We start from the raw sequence: 19,339 nt of genomic DNA, 5'->3' as shown, positions 1-19,339 counted from the left end.
GCAATATTAAAGCATCTTAGCATCCTTAAATAGGACAAAGTAGAGCTCCTTTGATTTAATTACTTTTGCCTGCTCATTCTTGTGTGTTTATTTGGGTATATTTCTTTCTACAATAGGTGGCTAGATTGGGGGGGGGGGGAGGAGTACAGATATTCTATATTTTTTGCTAGACTTTGCAGAGAAATGTCATCTCTTCCTTCGGGTTTATAATGAACATTCTAATAGGTGTGACATCAACAATTGCCTCTTGCTAACAGCTCTCATAATTTAACCCTTCAGGTGAACAAGTTGATTGATGAACTGCAGGCAGCTATCAAGAGCTACAAAGGTCACCTCTCTAAGCTTGCCCCTCAGTTACAGGCGGAACAGGAGCAATGTGCTTCTTATGTCTACCAACATATTAAAGAACTTCCTGCAAACATAGTTTCCTCTCAGGGACTGCAGCTAAAGGTATGTGTAGTTTAACAGCTATTGCAGTTGGCCATCTGTGTTTTTTTTAATGTGTGCATTCAATTATATCCAATGTAAATTCTCAGTTTTATACTTTGCTTAATCTGAGATGATGTTTCAATATCTTCCTTAAAATTTTCATTTTTAATAGTCGTAAGTCTAATAAGAACAACACTTTAAAAAACTTTAATCCAATATAGAAAGAAGAGTTAGAGGGATACATTACATCTTGCACATAGGAACATATACCCAAGCACAAAAAGACATGAAAATAACTTCAGTTATGAATAACACACATGTCTAAATTGTAGCTTTTGCTGGCAGGGGCCATATCTTAGCAGGCAGCAACTTACATGTACTTTCATTCCTGAATAAGGCCTTCATGCAGGGCTCAAAGAGAGTTTTCTTCTTATGACTCTGCAGGGGGGGGTGTGAGAAAAGGCCTTTCTCTTCAGTCTCCAAACCTCTCCACACACTTGACATTCACAAGCCGATAGCTTCTGAGCACATGCTTAGGTAGAATTTTTGTAGTATTGCCAGATAATAATATTGTTTTAAACTATATACCAACTATATGGGGTATGGCAAAGGGTCAACATAAATTAAGTTTCTGCGCTTGCTCTTTTGGTGAAAGACTGATATTAATTCATTGGAAAGATAATACCGTGGCTCCCTTCGATGAGTGGATAGAATGTATAAAAACTCTAGCAACAAATGAATGGATTGCTTAGTGTGGAAGGAAAATGGACTGACGTGTAGAAAAATGGCTGCATGCTTCTCTCTGGGAGCTGCCATAGTTGAGCTTACTGTGTCATGTTAGTGTTACAGAGAGGATTAAATGGGAGAGAACCATTTGCATCACCTTGAGCTTCTTATAGGGAGCACCTTATAGCTTAGTGAGCACCTTATTGAGCACCTTATAGCTTCTTATAGCTTCTTATACTATATGATTTTATGATTGAATTTTACTCTGATTTTATTTCTAAAAATAATTTCGTATTGTTTTTATTATGAACTGATTTGTGCATTTCATTGTGCAAATATAAACATTTTACTACAAATTAAAGAAACCTCTACCTGCATATTGGCTTTACTTATCATGTAAGGCATCTTAATTGGCTCACAGTTGAAAAGTAAATGTGTACTGCTATACTACTTTCTTCCTTGGATTACTTGGAACAGGAAAAACAAATATAACACATATATTACAACAATATTGTCAATATGTCCATCTCAGTGTGAGAGTAATCAAATATCCCCTGTTGGTGCTTGTTGTTTCTTGATTCTATTTCCAATTTCTTTCATTTTTGTAGGGTTTCCACTGTTCTGTAGTTTTACTTTTGCTTTTACTCTTTAGCTGATACTCGGAGAGTCTTCCTAGGAGGTCTGGTTAGCTGTTTCAACCAACATGGTGCAGAATATTGGAAAATCCTGTGTGTATTCTACTGCTTAGATGTTAAAGCTCTAGAAGATGCTATTACATTTCTCAGGATTGTTTCCTGATTTCTGACTGATATAAACTGCTTCATTATTTCCCTTTACAGTGGTTTTAACTGAATTTATCCATGCATTTTTAGTGTAAAGTTAAAGTAAAGTTTAGATATTAACCTTAACTGTTGCAGTTACTTCACACCTATTAGTGATTCATTTTGGTTGAATGTATTTTATATCTAACTTTAAATTTATATACCAGGTTTTTTTGCAAAGTTCTCTTTTGCATTACTACACATTGGCTCAATTCAGAAGTCATGGTTTTGATCCTCCAAACCATGGTTTAGAGCAAGACTTGGGTTGATTTCATTGTGCTGTATTCAAAGATGTGTGTGTGTGTGTGTGTGTGTGTGTGTGTGTTCAACAAGGAGTTCACATGCAGTTGTTCTGACAGCAGATGAGAAGGACTTATTCCTGTATAGAAGTTAAAGCAGCAACCACCAAAGTTTTATAGGCATTGCTTGTTTAATATTGCAGTGCCTTTTATTTTTAAGGTAGCCCAGGACTTATACAAAAGAAAGAGCAAAAGCATCAGTTCAGCTTGAGTACTATCATCCCCCTCTATTTTTGCGTTATTATGTCTCTCTTCGCTTCTCTGCACTTGGGTGGGAAATTGTTTTGGCTGTAATATAGGAAATAGGTACTGCTCAGTGGCTCTTAGTGTAACACCTACTGTGAGGTTTAACAGAACTTTTAACAGTTTGTTTAGTAGTGGTGGAGGAACTAATGTGGCCCTTGTGTGTTGTCACTAGTTTTTCTCAGGTTGGCAGCTGGCATTGGAAACATGCTGGTCTAGAGAGATGTTGTTTTCCACTGTGCCCGAGCATTTTCAGACATTGTAGAAACACTGAAAGAAGTAATAGCCACAGTGTTCTTCCTGTAATCTCACTTCTTACAAAAGTCTGTGATAATGGACTTAAGATGTCTAACGAAAGTGTGGTCCCAAATAGTAGATGTTTCCATACTCCTGGATAGGAGTTGATGTTATATAAGTTGGCTGATCTCCTGTCTTCCTGTTGTTCTTGTTTGCCCCAGAGATAGACTTCTTTCTCACCAGGAATAAAAATAGCCATACATTCCATATTTCAATTTTATTTTTCTTGCCTTCCTGCAGCGCTGCACTGAAAATCTGGCAATTGCAGAAAAGAGGCATTTCATGCTAATTATTTATATAGTATGCAAATTGTAAAATATAAACTTTTTATTAGATAAGATTATCAAATCAAATACCTTTATTGCGGTCCATAGACCCACAAAACAGTTTCAAAACAAGATACAGTTAAAACAACCAAACAACAGGTGAAAGAGACCGAGGGAGTCATTTTGTTATGTCTAGAGCATGATGGTCTTTGTTTCTTGCGACCTCTGAAAGAAACTTTGCCACAGTCAGGGTAATATCATTTGACCTGTCCTCCAGAAGGTATTTAATATGGGAGGCTTCAGATTTTCCCGACAAATTTGCTAGTAAGGGTTTGATCAGTTGATCCCTTGCTTGCTCATATTGCCCACAATGCAGTAGGATATGGTTCATGCAATCAACGTCCTGAGAACATAAACAAAGCCTATTCTGGTAGGGGATGCCTCTCAGTCTACCATTTAGAACTTCCGATGGAAATACATTTAATCTAGCTTTGGTAAATCAATGCTGATAGGTGGGTACGGACAAATTCCTAAGATATGAGGCTAACTGAAAGTCATTCCCGTACTGGATTCCAGCTGCAGTCGGGCCACAGATTACATTGGATCTGGATCGCAGGTTGCTATGTGAGATGTCCCAAAGCCTTTGTCTCAGGGATACAATGGTGGTATCGTAGCCCAGTTGATACAAAAGGGATGGTGACAGTCCAATCGAGGTGGCTTTTCTGGTCATACTTTTCAGCCATGGGCTGATAAACTCCTCATTGGTTAGATATACAAGTAATCTCTTCCCCAGGCCATATACATATAGGGCCATGTATATCCCCAGGCTGCAGGGTCAGCTCTCGGATTGTATTGAGATGACCAGGGGAGTGAGACAGGGCTGCATTCTGGCTCCCACTTTGTTTAGATAAGATTATAGGAAAGCTATTTTATATGCCCTATAAGTTTTTAAAGCTGTATATGTAGCAGATGCAGGTTCTCTTTGACTAAAAGCACTTAATATCTAAGGATGCTTGTCCTTGTTGCTTCTTTTATCTGCGCAGTCAATTATCTGCGCAGAAAATGTAGGGAATCACAGCTATGCACAGTTTGCAAGAAGGGAGGAAGGATGAGATCGCCAAAAGTGCTGCAGCACATGACACCTATTTTCCGTTGATGCTCTTTCTTTAACTTGTAGTCATGCAGTGCCAACTGACACAAAGCAAACTTTCCTATATGCCTACCCCTAGAACCCATTTCTAACCCACGTCTCACCAAATCATCAGCAGTGTGCTGTTCCAGTTGACTTGATTCAGCCAGTAGGAATCATTTAGCTTTTGTGCTTTTTAGTGTATTTAGCTTTTGTGCTTTTTAGTGTATTTAGCTTTTGTGCTTTTTAGTGTATAGCAGTGTCTTGCAAATACATTTATAAGTCTACAGTATTTTTTTACTAGCCCCCTTTTTTATACTAGCCCCCTTCACACACATAGCTACATTAGCCATTGTCCTTTGAATACAATGATTTGTATATAGACTCCCTGCCTGGCTACATAGCATCAATTCTTGCCACAGGTGACCAGTCAAGTGGCTATTTACCAGCATGATATAATATATACTGGCACTTTTCAGTCAAAAGTAACCCTTTATCTAGAAATGGGTAATTTCTATGAGTGTAGTGTTTAGCTGATTGGTTAAAGGCCTTTTGAATGTTTAAAAGGTGCTCCCAAACTAACCATGGAGCAGATATGTGTGCGTATGCAATACACAAGTGTATAGGGACGCTGGTGGCGCTGTGGTCTAAACCACTGAGCCTCTTGGGCTTGCCGATTGGAAGGTCGGCGGTTCGAATCCCCACGACGGGATGAGCTCCCATTGCTCTGTCCCAGCTCTTGCCAACCTAGCAGTTTGAAAGCACGCCAGTGCAAGTAGATAAATAGGTACTGCTGTGGCAGGAAGGTAAATGGCGTTTCTGTGCACTCTGGCTTCCATCAAGGTGTTCCGTTGTGCCAGAAGCCGTTTAGTCATACTGGCCACATGACCCGGAAAGCTGTCTGTGGACAAACGCCGGCTCCCTCGGCCTGAAAGCTAGATGAACACTGCAACCCCATAGTCGCCTTAGACTGGACTTAACCACCCAGGGGTCCTTTACCTTTTTACCTATAAGTGTATACAAAGATGCAGGCAGCAGGTGCCATCTTGGGAAAAGGTATTGCCTCTTTCCCCTGAGAGGGAGGAAGCTAGCAAGATTGGGAAGGCCCACCTCTGGTACTATGAAGGCTCTTGAATCCTTAGACGTCCCAGGTCTCATGCAGAGTATTATGGCCACATCTCCTGAAACCCAGTCAGCTGCAGCTTTGAGTTCCCTGGCATTAAGGGAGATAATGCAAAGAGATGAAGAACACAGTCTTTTTGGGCCTCTCTTTCTCCTTTCATGAGGAACACCTGGCCACTCTTTTCACAGCAGCCCTCAACACGTGCTCCATGAGACGCAAGAAAGCCTCTAAAGGCAGGCATCATTCTCCCCACTGTCTCTCAGGGAGCCGTTCTTGCACTGCTAGACATTGCCAGTCTAGCTCTCATTCCGGCACTACAGCAAAAAATACAGATCGCAATGGTTTGTCAATATTCTCATAACCAAGTATTTCCCCCCTCTTTTTAGTTATTTAATAGATTTACATTTATTCAGTATAATGCAATTAACTGACCAACATCTAATTCATTGGGTAACCATGCTAATCATCCAAAGTCTGTGAGTTCCCTTTGTGATCCAAGGGCCCTGTTGGGTGTAAAAGGTAAAGGTACCCCTGCCCGTACGGGCCAGTCGTGTCCGACTCTAGGGTTGTGCGCCCATCTCACGTAAGAGGCCGGGGGCCAGCGCTGTCCGGAGACACTTCCGGGTCACGTGGCCAGCGTGACGAAGCTGCTCTGGCGAGCCAGCACCAGCGCAGTACACGGAAACGCCGTTTACCTTCCCGCTATAAAGCGATACCTATTTATCTACTTGCACTTAGGGGTGCTTTCGAACTGCTAGGTGGGCAGGAGCTGGGACCGAACGACGGGAGCTCACCCCACCGTGGGGATTCGAACCGCCGACCATACGATCGGCAAGAGCTAGGCACTGAGGTTTTACCCACAGCGCCACCCGCGTCCCTCTCCTGTTGGGTGAGTAGGAGACAAAGTGATTGACCCATAGGGCACAATGCACCAGGAAGTTCTCTTGCAGAAGCTCCTTTAAAATGAATGGAACAGAACTGGAACATTTCAGTGAGGCATAAAAATGTCTTCACTTCATCAGGCGCAATGGGTGCACCCTTGCATTTTTCATCTATCGTACATGCACTGGAAGAGCAGCCACAAGTCTCTCCGTGCTTCTTTCATGCTTTTCACTGCTCAGCAATGTCTTATATGTAGAACACAACTAACATTCAAAATAATCCTAAATTATTTCCAGGGTAAACATTTACACAGGTCACATTTCCTTAAGCTTCCTTTAGACAAGTAGTCTTTCCATGTATTTGTAGGTGAAAATTCAAGTGAACATTATGAAAACACACACATATACATTTTTGGTAGAATGAGGGCATTTTTCTTGGTTTTAGCTAGTATTAAGCATCCAATATGACTTAAAAAAACCAAAAAAACCTTTATGTGCACCAGACTAATGTACTTTGTAGTGAGAGCTGAAGGCTTGGTACCTCTTCATAACTCAATGCTGAATTTTCTGATTAGTGTAAGCCAATTTGATTGTAATGATCTATAACTTGCATAACATTTACTTAATTACTGTTTATTTTTGAAGGTGTATGAAAATGGCAAGGATACTGGGGAGATTCTTGTTTACATCAGTAGAAAAGAAATGGAAATCAATCCTGGGGACCAACCCAGTGCTGCTATGGAGAGGGTAAGCGAGGAAATACTTCCCTAAGTGCATACATTTATTCGAATGACTTGAAGCTTTCATTCTGGGGATTTATTTTGCAGTTCCCACATATAGCATATTTTCTATTTATGATTCTTGCAGTTTCTCTGTGCTCACATGTAGAGGCTAACTTAATAACCATTAAAATGGTGAGATGTGACTGTTCACTTGTTTCGCTTCTGTCAGAGTATGTTGTATTTGAAGAGCTTTGAATGAATCAAATACATTCAAATACATTACCAACACCACGCAAGTGGTGAAATATTCCTGCATTGCATGGAGTTGGACTAGATGATCCTTGTGGTTCCTTCCAACTTTTGATTCTCTGATTTCTCCTTCCACCTGCAGTCCCCAGATCTGCTCTGGAGGGTCCCTCAAACCTCCGTAGCAGATTTGGGGAGTGGGGGGGGGGAGAGAAAGGGAAATCCCATTGGACAGCTGGAAATAAATTTTGGTTACATGTGAACACCACCAGATTTCAGCCAATATCTCTGTAATCTTTAGGATAACCATGTTAAGTTGACTAGTATTATTATCTCTATATTGCAGATGGAAGAGAGATAAGAATGCAAGATTAGTAGCTTGTTGGAGAAAATTTAGTGGGCTTTGTGACTGAGTTTAGATTTGAATGAGGGACACCTCAAATCATGATATAGGGAGCCAATATGCCTCTTTAGCCAAATGCCTCCACTGATATCCCCCCTTTATTGATCATATGCATGTATAGGAATACATCAGGAGATTTATAACTATATTGACAGAGTAACATGATGGTATGCCATAGGTGATATGGTAATCTCTGAAAGAGATAAATCCCAGATATGGAAGAACATGATCAGTGATTTGTTGTGTAGATTGTGATGTTTCCTTAACTGCTGTGAGTATTTATTATTATTGGAATTCTTGCACTAATGCAAGAGATAATTTTACTGTGTCATGTTTATGGTCCCAACAGCTGTTAATAATACTGGGGGTGTACCACTGGTTTTATAAATACTGTCACAATATGGTCATGTATCTGAGGCCTCTGTGATATGCTCAGTTGCAGAAGCTGGCAAAGGAGAATAGAGTATGAACCAATCTACTGGAAAGAGCTTTCTGCACTCAGAGAAGAGTGACAACTAGGAGGGGCATGTGGACTGAAGTGACTATATTTAGAGCCATCATTACGATGCCATGAAATGGAAAATTGATCACAGAATGTGCAGTGTACTAGTGTTTGCTACATAATAGATTTCTAAAAGTTCCTTAAAAGGAGAATTTTTATATTTTAAGGTATAAAATTCAAATGAATTCAGGGTGGATTTTTGAACTGTCTCACAAAACATACTTTGTTTAAATATTCCACTGAATTAAACTGCTTAGCGCTATTTTCTCTGGGAGAGCATGGTTTGGGGCTTGAGTGGTGGGGGATTTTTTTGGCCATGCCTCAGTGTATATTTTTACAGCGCTGAAATTGTTAAATGAGTCTTGCGTTATCCCTGTTCAGCTATTGATCATCAATGGTTTGGCAGGAGGATGGTGGGGAGCACAGTAATTGTCAGACCTTAACAAGCTCAGTAAAAACAGCAGCAAAATGTAGCTCCAAATGTGGACTGGGAAAACATAACCTTTATCAAGAAAGCTTGTTACAGTATGTAGAAGCTAACTGCTTGTTCTGTACAACTGTCACATCTGCTTTCAGCTTGTGTGCCAAGGGGTCAGAGCTCAACCATAATCCTGTTGCACCCCCTGCTGGTTAAAAGCCTGTGCTCATTTTGTTACTTTACACTGAGATAAACATTGCAGTCATTTCACACTTCTTTTAACATTCTATATGAATTTAATTATCGTTTGTTTGGACATCACTGGTTATGGAGTACAAACAATTTATTACAGATGTTCCCATTTTATTTTTTATATCTTCCACCGCCAGGTACAGCACATGATTCACCAAAGGCTTCAACATTCAGCAGATTTCAAACCATCAGGCCTCAGTCGGTTTCCGACCCGGCTTTTTGACGAGACTGGACAAGAAATTAAAAACCCACTTTTACTGCAGAACGAGCAAAAAATTTGGGTTTCTTATGGTGAAGATTACAGGTAGGAGCAAAGTGTTTAGCTCTGTGACTGTCAGCAATCTTTGTGTTGTCAAACTGCTGTAAAGGGAAGTTTGATAACCTCCAAGTAAAATCCCTTTTATTTTTATTGTAAACTCCAACAAAATTTCAGAGGTCTTGTCTGAGACAGTATTGTTTGTGGAATATGACATCTCTGTCTCTGACTTTCTGTCTTAATGCCTTGTCATAGTTCTTGATGTCTGCCTGTCAGCACAGCAAGAGGGATTTTTTCATGTCTGAATAGTCACCTTAATGATAGCAGATGGAAACACCACAGGGGGTCCAAGCCCATCACACTGTCATTGTCACAGACTGCCCTGACCTGTTTCCACTCCACTATTTTTTTGTCCCTTTTTAAAGGAGAAATGGATGGTAATTGAAAAGGATCTTAAGCAAGATTTATGAAGCTGTAGACAACATGATTCCCTACTACTGCTCTATGTTTTCACAAATAAAGTCTTAACCTTTTGAGCACCAGTGATGGTAGAATGAAAAATAAATTGGTAAAACTTGTAAAATCTGACCAACTATAGTTAAAAATGGGAGGCACCAAGTCCATTCAATAGTTAATTTATTTGTAGCATTTCAGGAAATGAGCTTTTAAAAAATCCACACAATTATTGTTACTTCCAGAAGCAAAAATTAATGTATTTCAGAGTTTGTCTTGCAATAGACATGAAGTGAATTATTTTTTCACTAGCACATATATCCTAAAAAGTTACTTCTTTATGTGTGTGGCAGAAGTGTTTTAGTAAGATATATCTGTATTTATTTATTCAACTGCAAGCCAAGGATACTTGATGTGCTATACCTGCAATGTACGATTTCTTTTATTTATTTATGTTGTGAATATACACCCACACCCATGAACCCAAAAATATTTCCACGTTTTTACGTTGCTTTTTCATTTTCTACAACTGGCTTTGTTTACATTTTTGAATAAAAAATACCAGGCACTTTATGTGAATTTATAAAGAGATAAGAAATTTGTAAAGCCCAATATAATTGCCCTTTCCTTTGTTTTAATCGGTACAATCATAGCACAACCCGATGCTTGTTTGTGCCATGGTAAGTTCCACAATGTTTAATGGGGCTTACTGCTATGTAGGTGTGCATGGAATTGTAGCCTCAGTAATATTCAAGATCTGGGAAATTATTTTTATGACTAATATGAAAAGTGAGAAGGCTGTAAGTATATATACAATGTGTTAAAAATACGATACTAAGCACTTCAGATGAATATTATACAGCTATTTTCTTCCACCTCACACTGTCTTTAAAACAAAGAAAAAATTAATACCTGAGCCTTAACTTTACTGCCAAATTCAATTCCCCGTAGAATACTGCAACTAGAGCATGTAGCTTATATATGCTATATGATATACAGAAGTTGGTAAGGGTTCATTTCTATAATGACATCCTTTATGTCAATAAACAATATTCTGACTAGACCCTACCTGCATACCTTAAGATTTGCTCACAAATTATAGCCATTCTCACATAATGTATCTTCAATGATTACTTGCAAAGTAATTATGGTAACCATGAAACTGGCATGTCTTCTCAAATTTAAATTGTCTTATAAAGATATTGTCAAGGATCAATGTGGCTGTGAAAGGGGAAATAAAACTTCAAAGTTTTAACAATTTATTCTATTTAAAATGTTCCTTTTCTCTTGTTTTTCTTATCTGAATTCTTATATACAGTTCAGTTGTAGTGATTTATTATAGCACTGTTAGTCATGTTATTTGAATTAAGAAATATTAATACTGAGCCCTGTCAAAAAAAATTGTGAACCGAAACAGCAGCTCTAATTCTTTGGAAATGAATCCTCCAAAAGAACAAAATATTTGTGTTAATGCGGGGGGGGGGGGAGTATGTTATTTTCATCATACTTTTAAGATAGCTTTTTTCCTTATTTTTATATGTTCGAATTATTTCTTGGCATTATGTTTTGTAAACATGCAAATGATTCATTGTTTCAATAGTTGATTGATTGTAAAAGGTTGTTTACTTATCTATTGTTTGACATTTTATGAGCAGCAGTGAATTTAACTTGATGTAAGCACAGTCACAGTAGAACAATTTGAGAGCAGAAGTCTTAAGTGCACTCCAAAAACTGAGCAGAATGGAATGATTATACTCTTCATATATTTATATAGTTCAGAACAACAACTACATTTGTCTTCATGCTGATCATGTTAAAATATTTATTTATTTCACAATGAATTATTTTTCAGTTATAAAAGGAGTAACATGGCTTGTACTTGAGTAATTTAATTCTCTTTGTACCAAACTGGAATCTGGCTCACTATTAAGTTTATAAAGTATCTTATGTATAGTTTACATCCTTGTAATTGTGTTGACACAGATTTAGAACAGCAGTTCTTCTCTGAAGGAGTGTCTGTTTCCCCTTGTGAGAATAGAGAGTCTTTTCAGAAATGTTGTTTGCCGGCAAGTCATCTCCTGAATAGTAATACCTGAGGTTGAAATTATAATATATAGTGGACTCTTTTTGCCAAAATTAACTTGAAGTCATGTCCACAAGGCTGCTTCACAAATTGGACCCAGAACTACAAGATGCATTGCTGCTTTATTGAAAATTGGCATTGCAGTATGAAAGAACCATTTAGACAAAATAAGGAAGAAATGTACAGTATAACTGTACACAGGGTGCTGTCAAATGCAGCAAATGTACAGACTCACGTGAAGTGTAGAAAAATAGGTATTATAGAATTTTATTTTCATGCCAGCTTTAACGATATGGATATGCAATCTTAAGATAAAATATCATGAATTTTATTATTTGATCATAATCAATAATTCTGATTATTACATCAGCCTGTTAAAAAGCAATTCCTTCACTCTTTCTTTGATCTTGGCATAAAGACTGCTTCACATGTGTCATTTCATCTCTGTGGAGATTATCTAGTTTTTTTGGGGGGGCGGGGAATGTCACATATGTTCTAGCACCAATTTCTCGACACAGGAGCTTGCTTTTGAAACTTTGTATTTCTATCTCCATTTTACATAGTTTCAAACAGGCCTGTCTTCTTCTTTCCAACGAGAATGCTTTTGTCCTATGTTAACACCGCAGGAAGTATTTCAAAACACTCCTGTAAAGGACATAGGTTCATTGAAACGGGGTCTAAGTTTTCTGCCTTCTGTCGCCATCAGGAATTTTGGGGGCGGGGTTTGTTTTGGATTCTTGAGTCTTTATTTCATTCCTTTATTTCATTTGGCCATGGCCAAATATTGTAAAATATTATATAAAGTCCAACATATGTTTTAAAAAGCCACTTAGCTCTATGTGCGCTTGCACACACGCGTGTATGTTGCTTACATGTGTGTGTTGCTTATATGTGTGTGTGTGCGCGCACACCCAGCCACACACCCACCTCACTGAGGAGCAGGCACAACTTCTACCCTCTTTTCAGCAAATAAGCTTTTCCTACTGGCCATGTTCTGAAATCACTGACATCTCCAAATAGTATTCTATAGGAAGTGTGATACAAACACACAGACAGCATAGTTAACATTTATCATAGCCATAAACATTCACTGCAGACAGCATTTTAGTAGCCTGAGCAATTATTTGCTATTTGCTAGAATTACTGGACGTTAAGTCTGAAGACGTTCCATCCAATCCACTATTGCTATTAATATGTATGCATTCAGATGTAGCTGGTGGTGTAGCCTATGAACACTTTGTGATGTGGGACAAACTCTACTGCTGCATGCAGCACGTCCACTTAATAAACATGAAACTGATTGGTACCATTTTGCTAGCTGCATTTGCCAAATCTGTACACTTGTCTGTTGGTCTTTCAGATGTCATACAGCTGTGTTAGTAATGATACAGGCCGAACCTCTCCCACAGTCTTAGGCTACCACCCAAAAGTACAAGTTAACCGGGCAGATCTGTTAAAACCTAGTACTGTCTCAATTGTATAAAAGTATAGAATAGGGTGTCTGAAGTTTGAGCAAAAAAAGGGGGGTGCGCAGGTGAGAGGTACTGAACCCACCCTGTACTTTCCTGTCCTTGGTGGAGTAAGAGTAAGAGGATAGTAGAAGCTTCCACCTTCTCCTTGGGGTACCACAAAGTTCTTCATTCAAAAATGTCTCTGTTGTGAAAGTTCTTACAGTTTTCCTGACTCTCGTTGTTCAATCCTCCAAGCCTCTTTCTCTGTTTACTCTGTCCACGGTTGCATGACAGGCAAACTGACATCATGATTACAGGGAATTCTGGCCTCATCATGATGCTGTTGTCCTTTCTGGAGGGCTGCTGCCTTGACTCTGCCTAGTCAGCCAATTCATACCTTGTTAATTCATACCTTCCACAGAAGGTAGCTCACCTCTTGGTTTCTCTAAGGAAAAGTCCTGTTTATTTGTCATAGTCATCAAAAGCTTTAAGCAGTTTAAGTGGAGAATTGATGAATCTATGAGCATATTCACAAAATCTCCAGACTTATTTTCCAAATATTATATCACTTACTATTGTGCATGACAGGATGTTTGACTAGGGATTTGACATCTGCTCAGAGATAATCTCAGTTGATTGTTCTTATAGTCTAGCTTTATTCCTTCCTTCAAAGTTTGTCACCTCCAATAATCTAAATGCTCAGTTAGGGATTTGGGTTGTGCCAGTCTCAGTGGGCCTACTCCAGCCAGCTTCTCCCAGGAATAGAAAATCCCTTTCCCTTTCTTCCAAGAAGACTATCAGTCAACTACTTTTACAGACCCCCTCACCAAACAATTTCTTACAATTGTTTCACATTTTTGACTACTCACCAGTTGATGCTTGTCTTGTGAGGTTTTTAATGCAATTTAGAGCATGCTTGCTCTATTGGAAAACTGCAAGTCAGAACCATAATGGATCTTCTCTGACATAACTAAACCTCGTAAATTACAGCACACACTATGCTCGGTCCTCAGAAATGATAAAGGTGTAGAACTGAGAGAAAGAGAATCTGCACTGCTCTAGGAGAAATGCTGTCTCCCTTATTACCTGGTTTCTGCTGAAAGGAGAACCTCCCCCCCCCCCCATTTCTCCATTTTAGCTTCATAGTTTAAGAAAATCACCAGTGTGAGCATGTGCCCTATTCTTCATTAAATGCAACTGTATTTTCTCTTTCATAGATGATCACCTTGGAGCTGGTTTTAGTTCTTTTTTCTTTGTTCCCCAACAATTATTTCTGCTTGGAGATGACTCACTATTCCAGGAATAATTCAATTTCCTTGCTGTTTATAACCTATAGGTTAATAAAGATGACAAGCTAGCTTGTAGTGAGAATTAATTCCCAACATGAAAGCACTGGAATTTCAATAGGGCAGTAGCTACGAGATTACTAATTTTTCTCAGCCTCAAACAGAAAGAGGTATAGATTTGAATGTCTTGTTGCTAAATTCATTTTTACCAACTTCAGTTTTTGTGCTTGCTGCTTCATATACATATAATGACTGGTTCTGCAGCTTATTTTCCCTCCCCCACCAAAGGTCATATTTGACAATATTTCCATTTTTCAGGTCTCCCGTAAATCCTGTCCTGAGTTTGACCTTTGACAGAGTGGCTGCAGCTGAAAAGAATGGCACCACAGTTATTTATAAAACACTTCTGGATCCCACAGTTGATTTACTGCCTGGATGTGACAAGTACATTTATATGAGTTTTCTGAAGCACTAAAATTGTAGGGGAGGGGGGATTCCAATGTTGGTGTGTATTACAACTGTTGCTATAACTATTATAAGCAAACACTTAGAGTTTGCTTTAGCACCAAAACACATTAGTTGCTATTTACTTTGGCGTACACTCAGCAAACCTCCATTAAATATATGGATGATTTAGATATGAAGATATGGCACTTTCTCCTTAATAATTTGTGGCTAATTTGAATAAGGAATTGTGCCTTTTTAGTGCAGGAGTAGCTAAATTGTGGCCTTCCAAACCTCCAACTCCCACCAGCCTCAGTCAGCATAGCCAGTGGTCAGAGATGATGGGAGATGATAATCTGGACGGCCACATCTGATTGGCTACCCCATCATAGTGCAAAGGCAGCAGTGCTATTGCCCACTTAGCTGGGAGTAAGGACTGTGGAACTCAGTAAATATGCATAGAATTGAGCTGTAAACAATGCTGATTTAAAATTAGCTGAGCCATATGTTTTTAATGTACTAAAATGTGAATGGCCAAAAGATCACTTTCTTATATCAAATAATAGTCACAAAAACTTGAATCAAGAGAACTATTTCACACACACTTTATTCCTTCATTCCTTTTTAAAAGTTCAGAAACTAAGTACTGTTAAGAATTTAAATACACTGAAACAAAAAAGCCTGAGGAAAATAAAAAGGACTTTAACTGGTGATGAAAAGTCAAGGTGGTTCCCAGGGAAGCCTCTGGGGAGGGCATTCCTCAAATGGGGTGCCACCATTAAAAAGCCACTCTTCCTATTGGCCACTGCCTCACCTCACTTGGCTGATAGCAATGCACATTATGCAGTTAACATTAGGACCTTACAATTATTAGTCACTATGATGAAAGGGCTATGAGCAGTGCAAATGCCCAAAATTGCAGAGTGCCTTGGGAGGGGATATAATGCATGTCTATACAATCTACAGAAAGATGTACATTGCCTGTGCATACAATTGCTGTCAGGACAAAGCTCATCCAGTGTCAGGGGCAGTAGGCAGGTTCTGAGCCAACCACAGTAGTGTAACTTTCCCTCCCTGTGACTGGCAGCTCTTCCCTTATATGGAATAAAATATTGCCGTGCATTAGAGAGACAATAATAACTGGGATTGTCCCTATATGAGCAGACCTACCTTCGGATCAAACGCAACGTGATTGCATATGTCTTTGCAGTTAATTGTTGGCTTTTAAAAAATACAAATAATTGTCACCAGTTGAGATCTTTTAATCCTGGACTACTAAAGTTTCAGCTCCTCTTCCTTTTGGAAGGCTGCAAGGAATTATAGAAATTTGCAATATACAGTAGTAAAACTGCTCTAAGTAAACTTGCAGAGAGCTGATTTAGAATCCACATTATACTTTGGAAGAAACATTAAAGCAATTCCCAGGTCCTGCTTGCGGACTTTGCATGGGCATCTGGTTGGCCATGAGAGAAGAGGGCCCTGGGCTAGATGGGCCATTAGCCTCATCCGGCAGGGCTCTTCTTCTCAAATGACATAATTTTTTATTGCTCATTTCAGTTGGGAAGCTTGTGCTGGATTTCCAGATAACATTCAATTCACAAACCATCAGGAATGTCAAACCTCGGAAATTGTGGAGTCAGACAACCATTTTATACAATATAAGGTGAGCAGTGAGGGTTTTCTTTTTAAAGCACCATTTTTTTCTATGATCTGCAAATTAAATGTTTCAGCCCTCTAGGAATATACACACAATCTCTCTCTCTCTCTATATATATCTATATCTATATAAAAAGGGTATTGCCACATCTTATGTGTGTTTTAAATTGCACATTATCAACTATATGCAGTTGAAGGCAGGCTCACTGAAAATGTACAAGTTAAATCTGAGGAAGTTGGGGAGCTTAAAAGCTCTTTTTGTAGCATCTGAGTTCCTGTGAGATCTCATGTGAGCATCTTTAGCCTCCCAGAGCCTGCATTGAGAAGAGGCCTTGCCCAACAAGCAAGCCAGAGAGATTAAAAGCTCTTATCGTATCTGGTCTACTTGGGTTACTAAGAGCAAAAAGAGCTTTTGAGCTCTCCATCTTGGGCACAGCTTCTGCAGGTACAGGGGATTCTCTCTCCACACCCACACCCTCTACCTGTGTGGGTGGCTCCAAGGGTTTAGGTATACAGGCGACTCCCCACTCGTGTGCATTAGAGTCACGCACAACCTTGCGCAAACGTGTCATTTTTGGTGCTGCAAAGGGGGCAGGGTGGGCAGTGAAACAGGGTGGAGCAGAGGCAGAATGGGGTGAAAGGGACTTGGACGATCCAGAACTGAACCCCCCCATAAGATGCATTTGTACTGTAATGCTGATTGATCCAGAATGTGAATTGGGTTGTGGATTCAAAAGAGATTAGAATGTGCATCCTATGGAAGGCAGTTCAATTTTGAGAGAATATATTCTTAATATATTTTTATAGGTATCCAATAGGTTAAAGCCCGCTTATTCCATCTGGCAAGCTAGCACAATTTTGAATTACACCCAAAGTTTTGTATTCTCTCCATGCCATCTAATCTTTATCTTTAGCATGTTTTTCTTCTCTGTGTTTTTATGCTTTCTTTCTACTTTTGTTGTTTTTATTTTTATTTTGAATTGTTTTATTTATTGATAACTTTGTTAGAGGGTGGTCTATGCATAAATGAATTAATGAAGCAGGACTAAAGTGGCCTGGAACAGGTAGGGGAGCAGTAAGGAAGGAAATATGTAATCCACTAAAGCAGATGTTTTCAACCTTTTTGAGTCCACAACTGTCTTGATCAACTACATTCCTTCTACGGCACCCCTGTGGAGCCCAGTTATGTCACCCCTTGCCTGCAGAGCTGGCAGCCTCTCACCCTTTCTAAAACACTCTCCTTTGTGGAGTGTTCCCTCAGTGTCCTCTCCTCTCCCCTCTCCTTGGGAGTCCTCCGGGCAGCGGCTGCCATCGCCCATGGTCTCTGAGCTGCCCCTGCGCTCCAGAGAGAGGTGCTTCCTCACACTGTCCCACAGGGGCCTGAGACTTGTCTGTCCATTCCCAACAGCAAGGGCTGGTGGGCTGTGCTCCCTCACCCACTTGCTTGTGTACTCCAAGGCTGCCTCAGCTCCTAGCAACCAGCACCCCCTAGCCAGTCACAGAGGCACCACTTGCCTGCGGAGCTTGTAGCCAAGGCTGCTGCAACAAACAGCTGTGCAAGCCTTTGGGAGGCAGATATACAAGAGGGCATCAGGGGAGAGAGGGAAAGAAAGAGGGACAGAGGCCAGTGTTGCCTGCGGCACCCCTGATCATCATTCAAGGCACCCCAGGGTGCCACGGCACAGTGGTTGAAAAACAACGCACTAAAGGACAAAAAGCTGAAGCAGAAAGCAAGAGTGATTGAGATAGATCTTTCAGGACCCTGGACAGGTCCTAGGGAAGAGACAACTTGTTCCAGCAGGTGCTGTTTGCTAACTGCTTCCATGTATAATTCCACAACTGGACTCTGTTTTCCTTGTCCTATCACCTTGGTGAACTAGTTGTGAGATTCTCCCTCAAATATGCACAATTCTCAGGGCATCAAAGGTAGTGCTGTTTGTTAGTAGAATGCAAATTTGTTTAAAATGTGATTTTAGGGATCAAGGTGATGTGCCTCGCTCTTTTGTTCTAATATTTACTTTCAGAGACCAAACACAAAAGTGTATAGTTGTAGACCATTACTCTTGGAATTATAGCCAATGTGACCCCACTCTTTTATCCTGTTTGGATATATGAGCTCATTGTTTAATGCAGATAAACATGGCGTATCTAGCTTCTGATTTGCTTTTGACATAATTGTGGCTCAGTAGCACAGTAAAACAAGTACACCTTTGCTGTTTTGGATAGGCACACTCCAGATAAAGTAGCATTTTAATACAAAAGTCTGTATACAATTATAGTCTATAAGATTATATGTATAAGTAGGATGGGATAACTAAGGTTAATTTGTGTTGAGAGAGAAAAATAAAAGACAAGAGGTAAAACCAAAGAAACAAATATTTTAAGTAGCATAAACATTAACACCAGTTTTGAATATAGTCAAGCTTTGATGTCTTAATATGTGTTTAGAAGGCACAGCAACAGCTATGTTTCAAGAGAGTAAACCCTTTGCTGTGAATAGTAATTTGATACCTTCAGGAGCAATTTTTGAAAGCAAAATTCAAGGCACAGGGGCAGATACCAATAGTATTTTATTTTTTAAAAAAATGTCCTAATGTTAAAGCTCACTGAGGTGTACAAGATGCTAAGAGGATTACACACTAAAATGGCAAAAGTCTCATGTTCTGGATACTCACACATTAAGATTGCTGTCAGGTATAGATAGTAATGCTCAACCCCTGACTGTTATATTTAATCTTTTATTGACAGGCAAAACCTTTCCAGTAGAGTAAAATTTGTGACATATAATCCACATTCGTAAATCTGGGGATAGAGATAACCCAGACAATTACAGCCTGTTGCTCTTTTATCACTGTTGAGAAAGCTAGGCCATGTATCTGTGACCTGGGATATATTCCTGGCATTTTGTGTTGATAACGGCAGCATTAGAACGGTGTCCTTGTGGTTGTTCAAT

General features: G+C 39.5%; 1 protein-coding gene across 9 annotated transcripts in view; it reads left to right on the top strand.

Moving 5' to 3' along the window:
* Positions 1–19,339, top strand: part of DCDC1 (doublecortin domain containing 1) — a 266,837-nt gene that overhangs the window by 114,714 nt on the left and 132,784 nt on the right. For all 9 annotated transcript variants that reach the window (XR_013979717.1, XM_080982413.1, XM_080982412.1 and 6 more), the window contains exons 10-14: positions 280–450; positions 6,860–6,961; positions 8,895–9,061; positions 14,605–14,730; positions 16,288–16,393. Coding sequence is in view for 8 of the 9 variants with exons in the window: in XM_080982413.1 (XP_080838539.1) it covers positions 280–450; positions 6,860–6,961; positions 8,895–9,061; positions 14,605–14,730; positions 16,288–16,393 (672 nt within the window). In the remaining variant the exon portion in view is untranslated. The remainder of the gene's footprint in view (positions 1–279; positions 451–6,859; positions 6,962–8,894; positions 9,062–14,604; positions 14,731–16,287; positions 16,394–19,339) is intronic.

This window comes from Podarcis pityusensis, assembly GCF_964106645.2.
Source record: "Podarcis pityusensis genome assembly, chromosome: 1".
In the NCBI taxonomy this organism is placed as follows: Eukaryota; Metazoa; Chordata; class Lepidosauria; order Squamata; family Lacertidae; genus Podarcis; species Podarcis pityusensis.
Note: the sequence above shows the minus strand (reverse complement) of the source record. Positions and strands in the feature narration are given on the sequence as shown.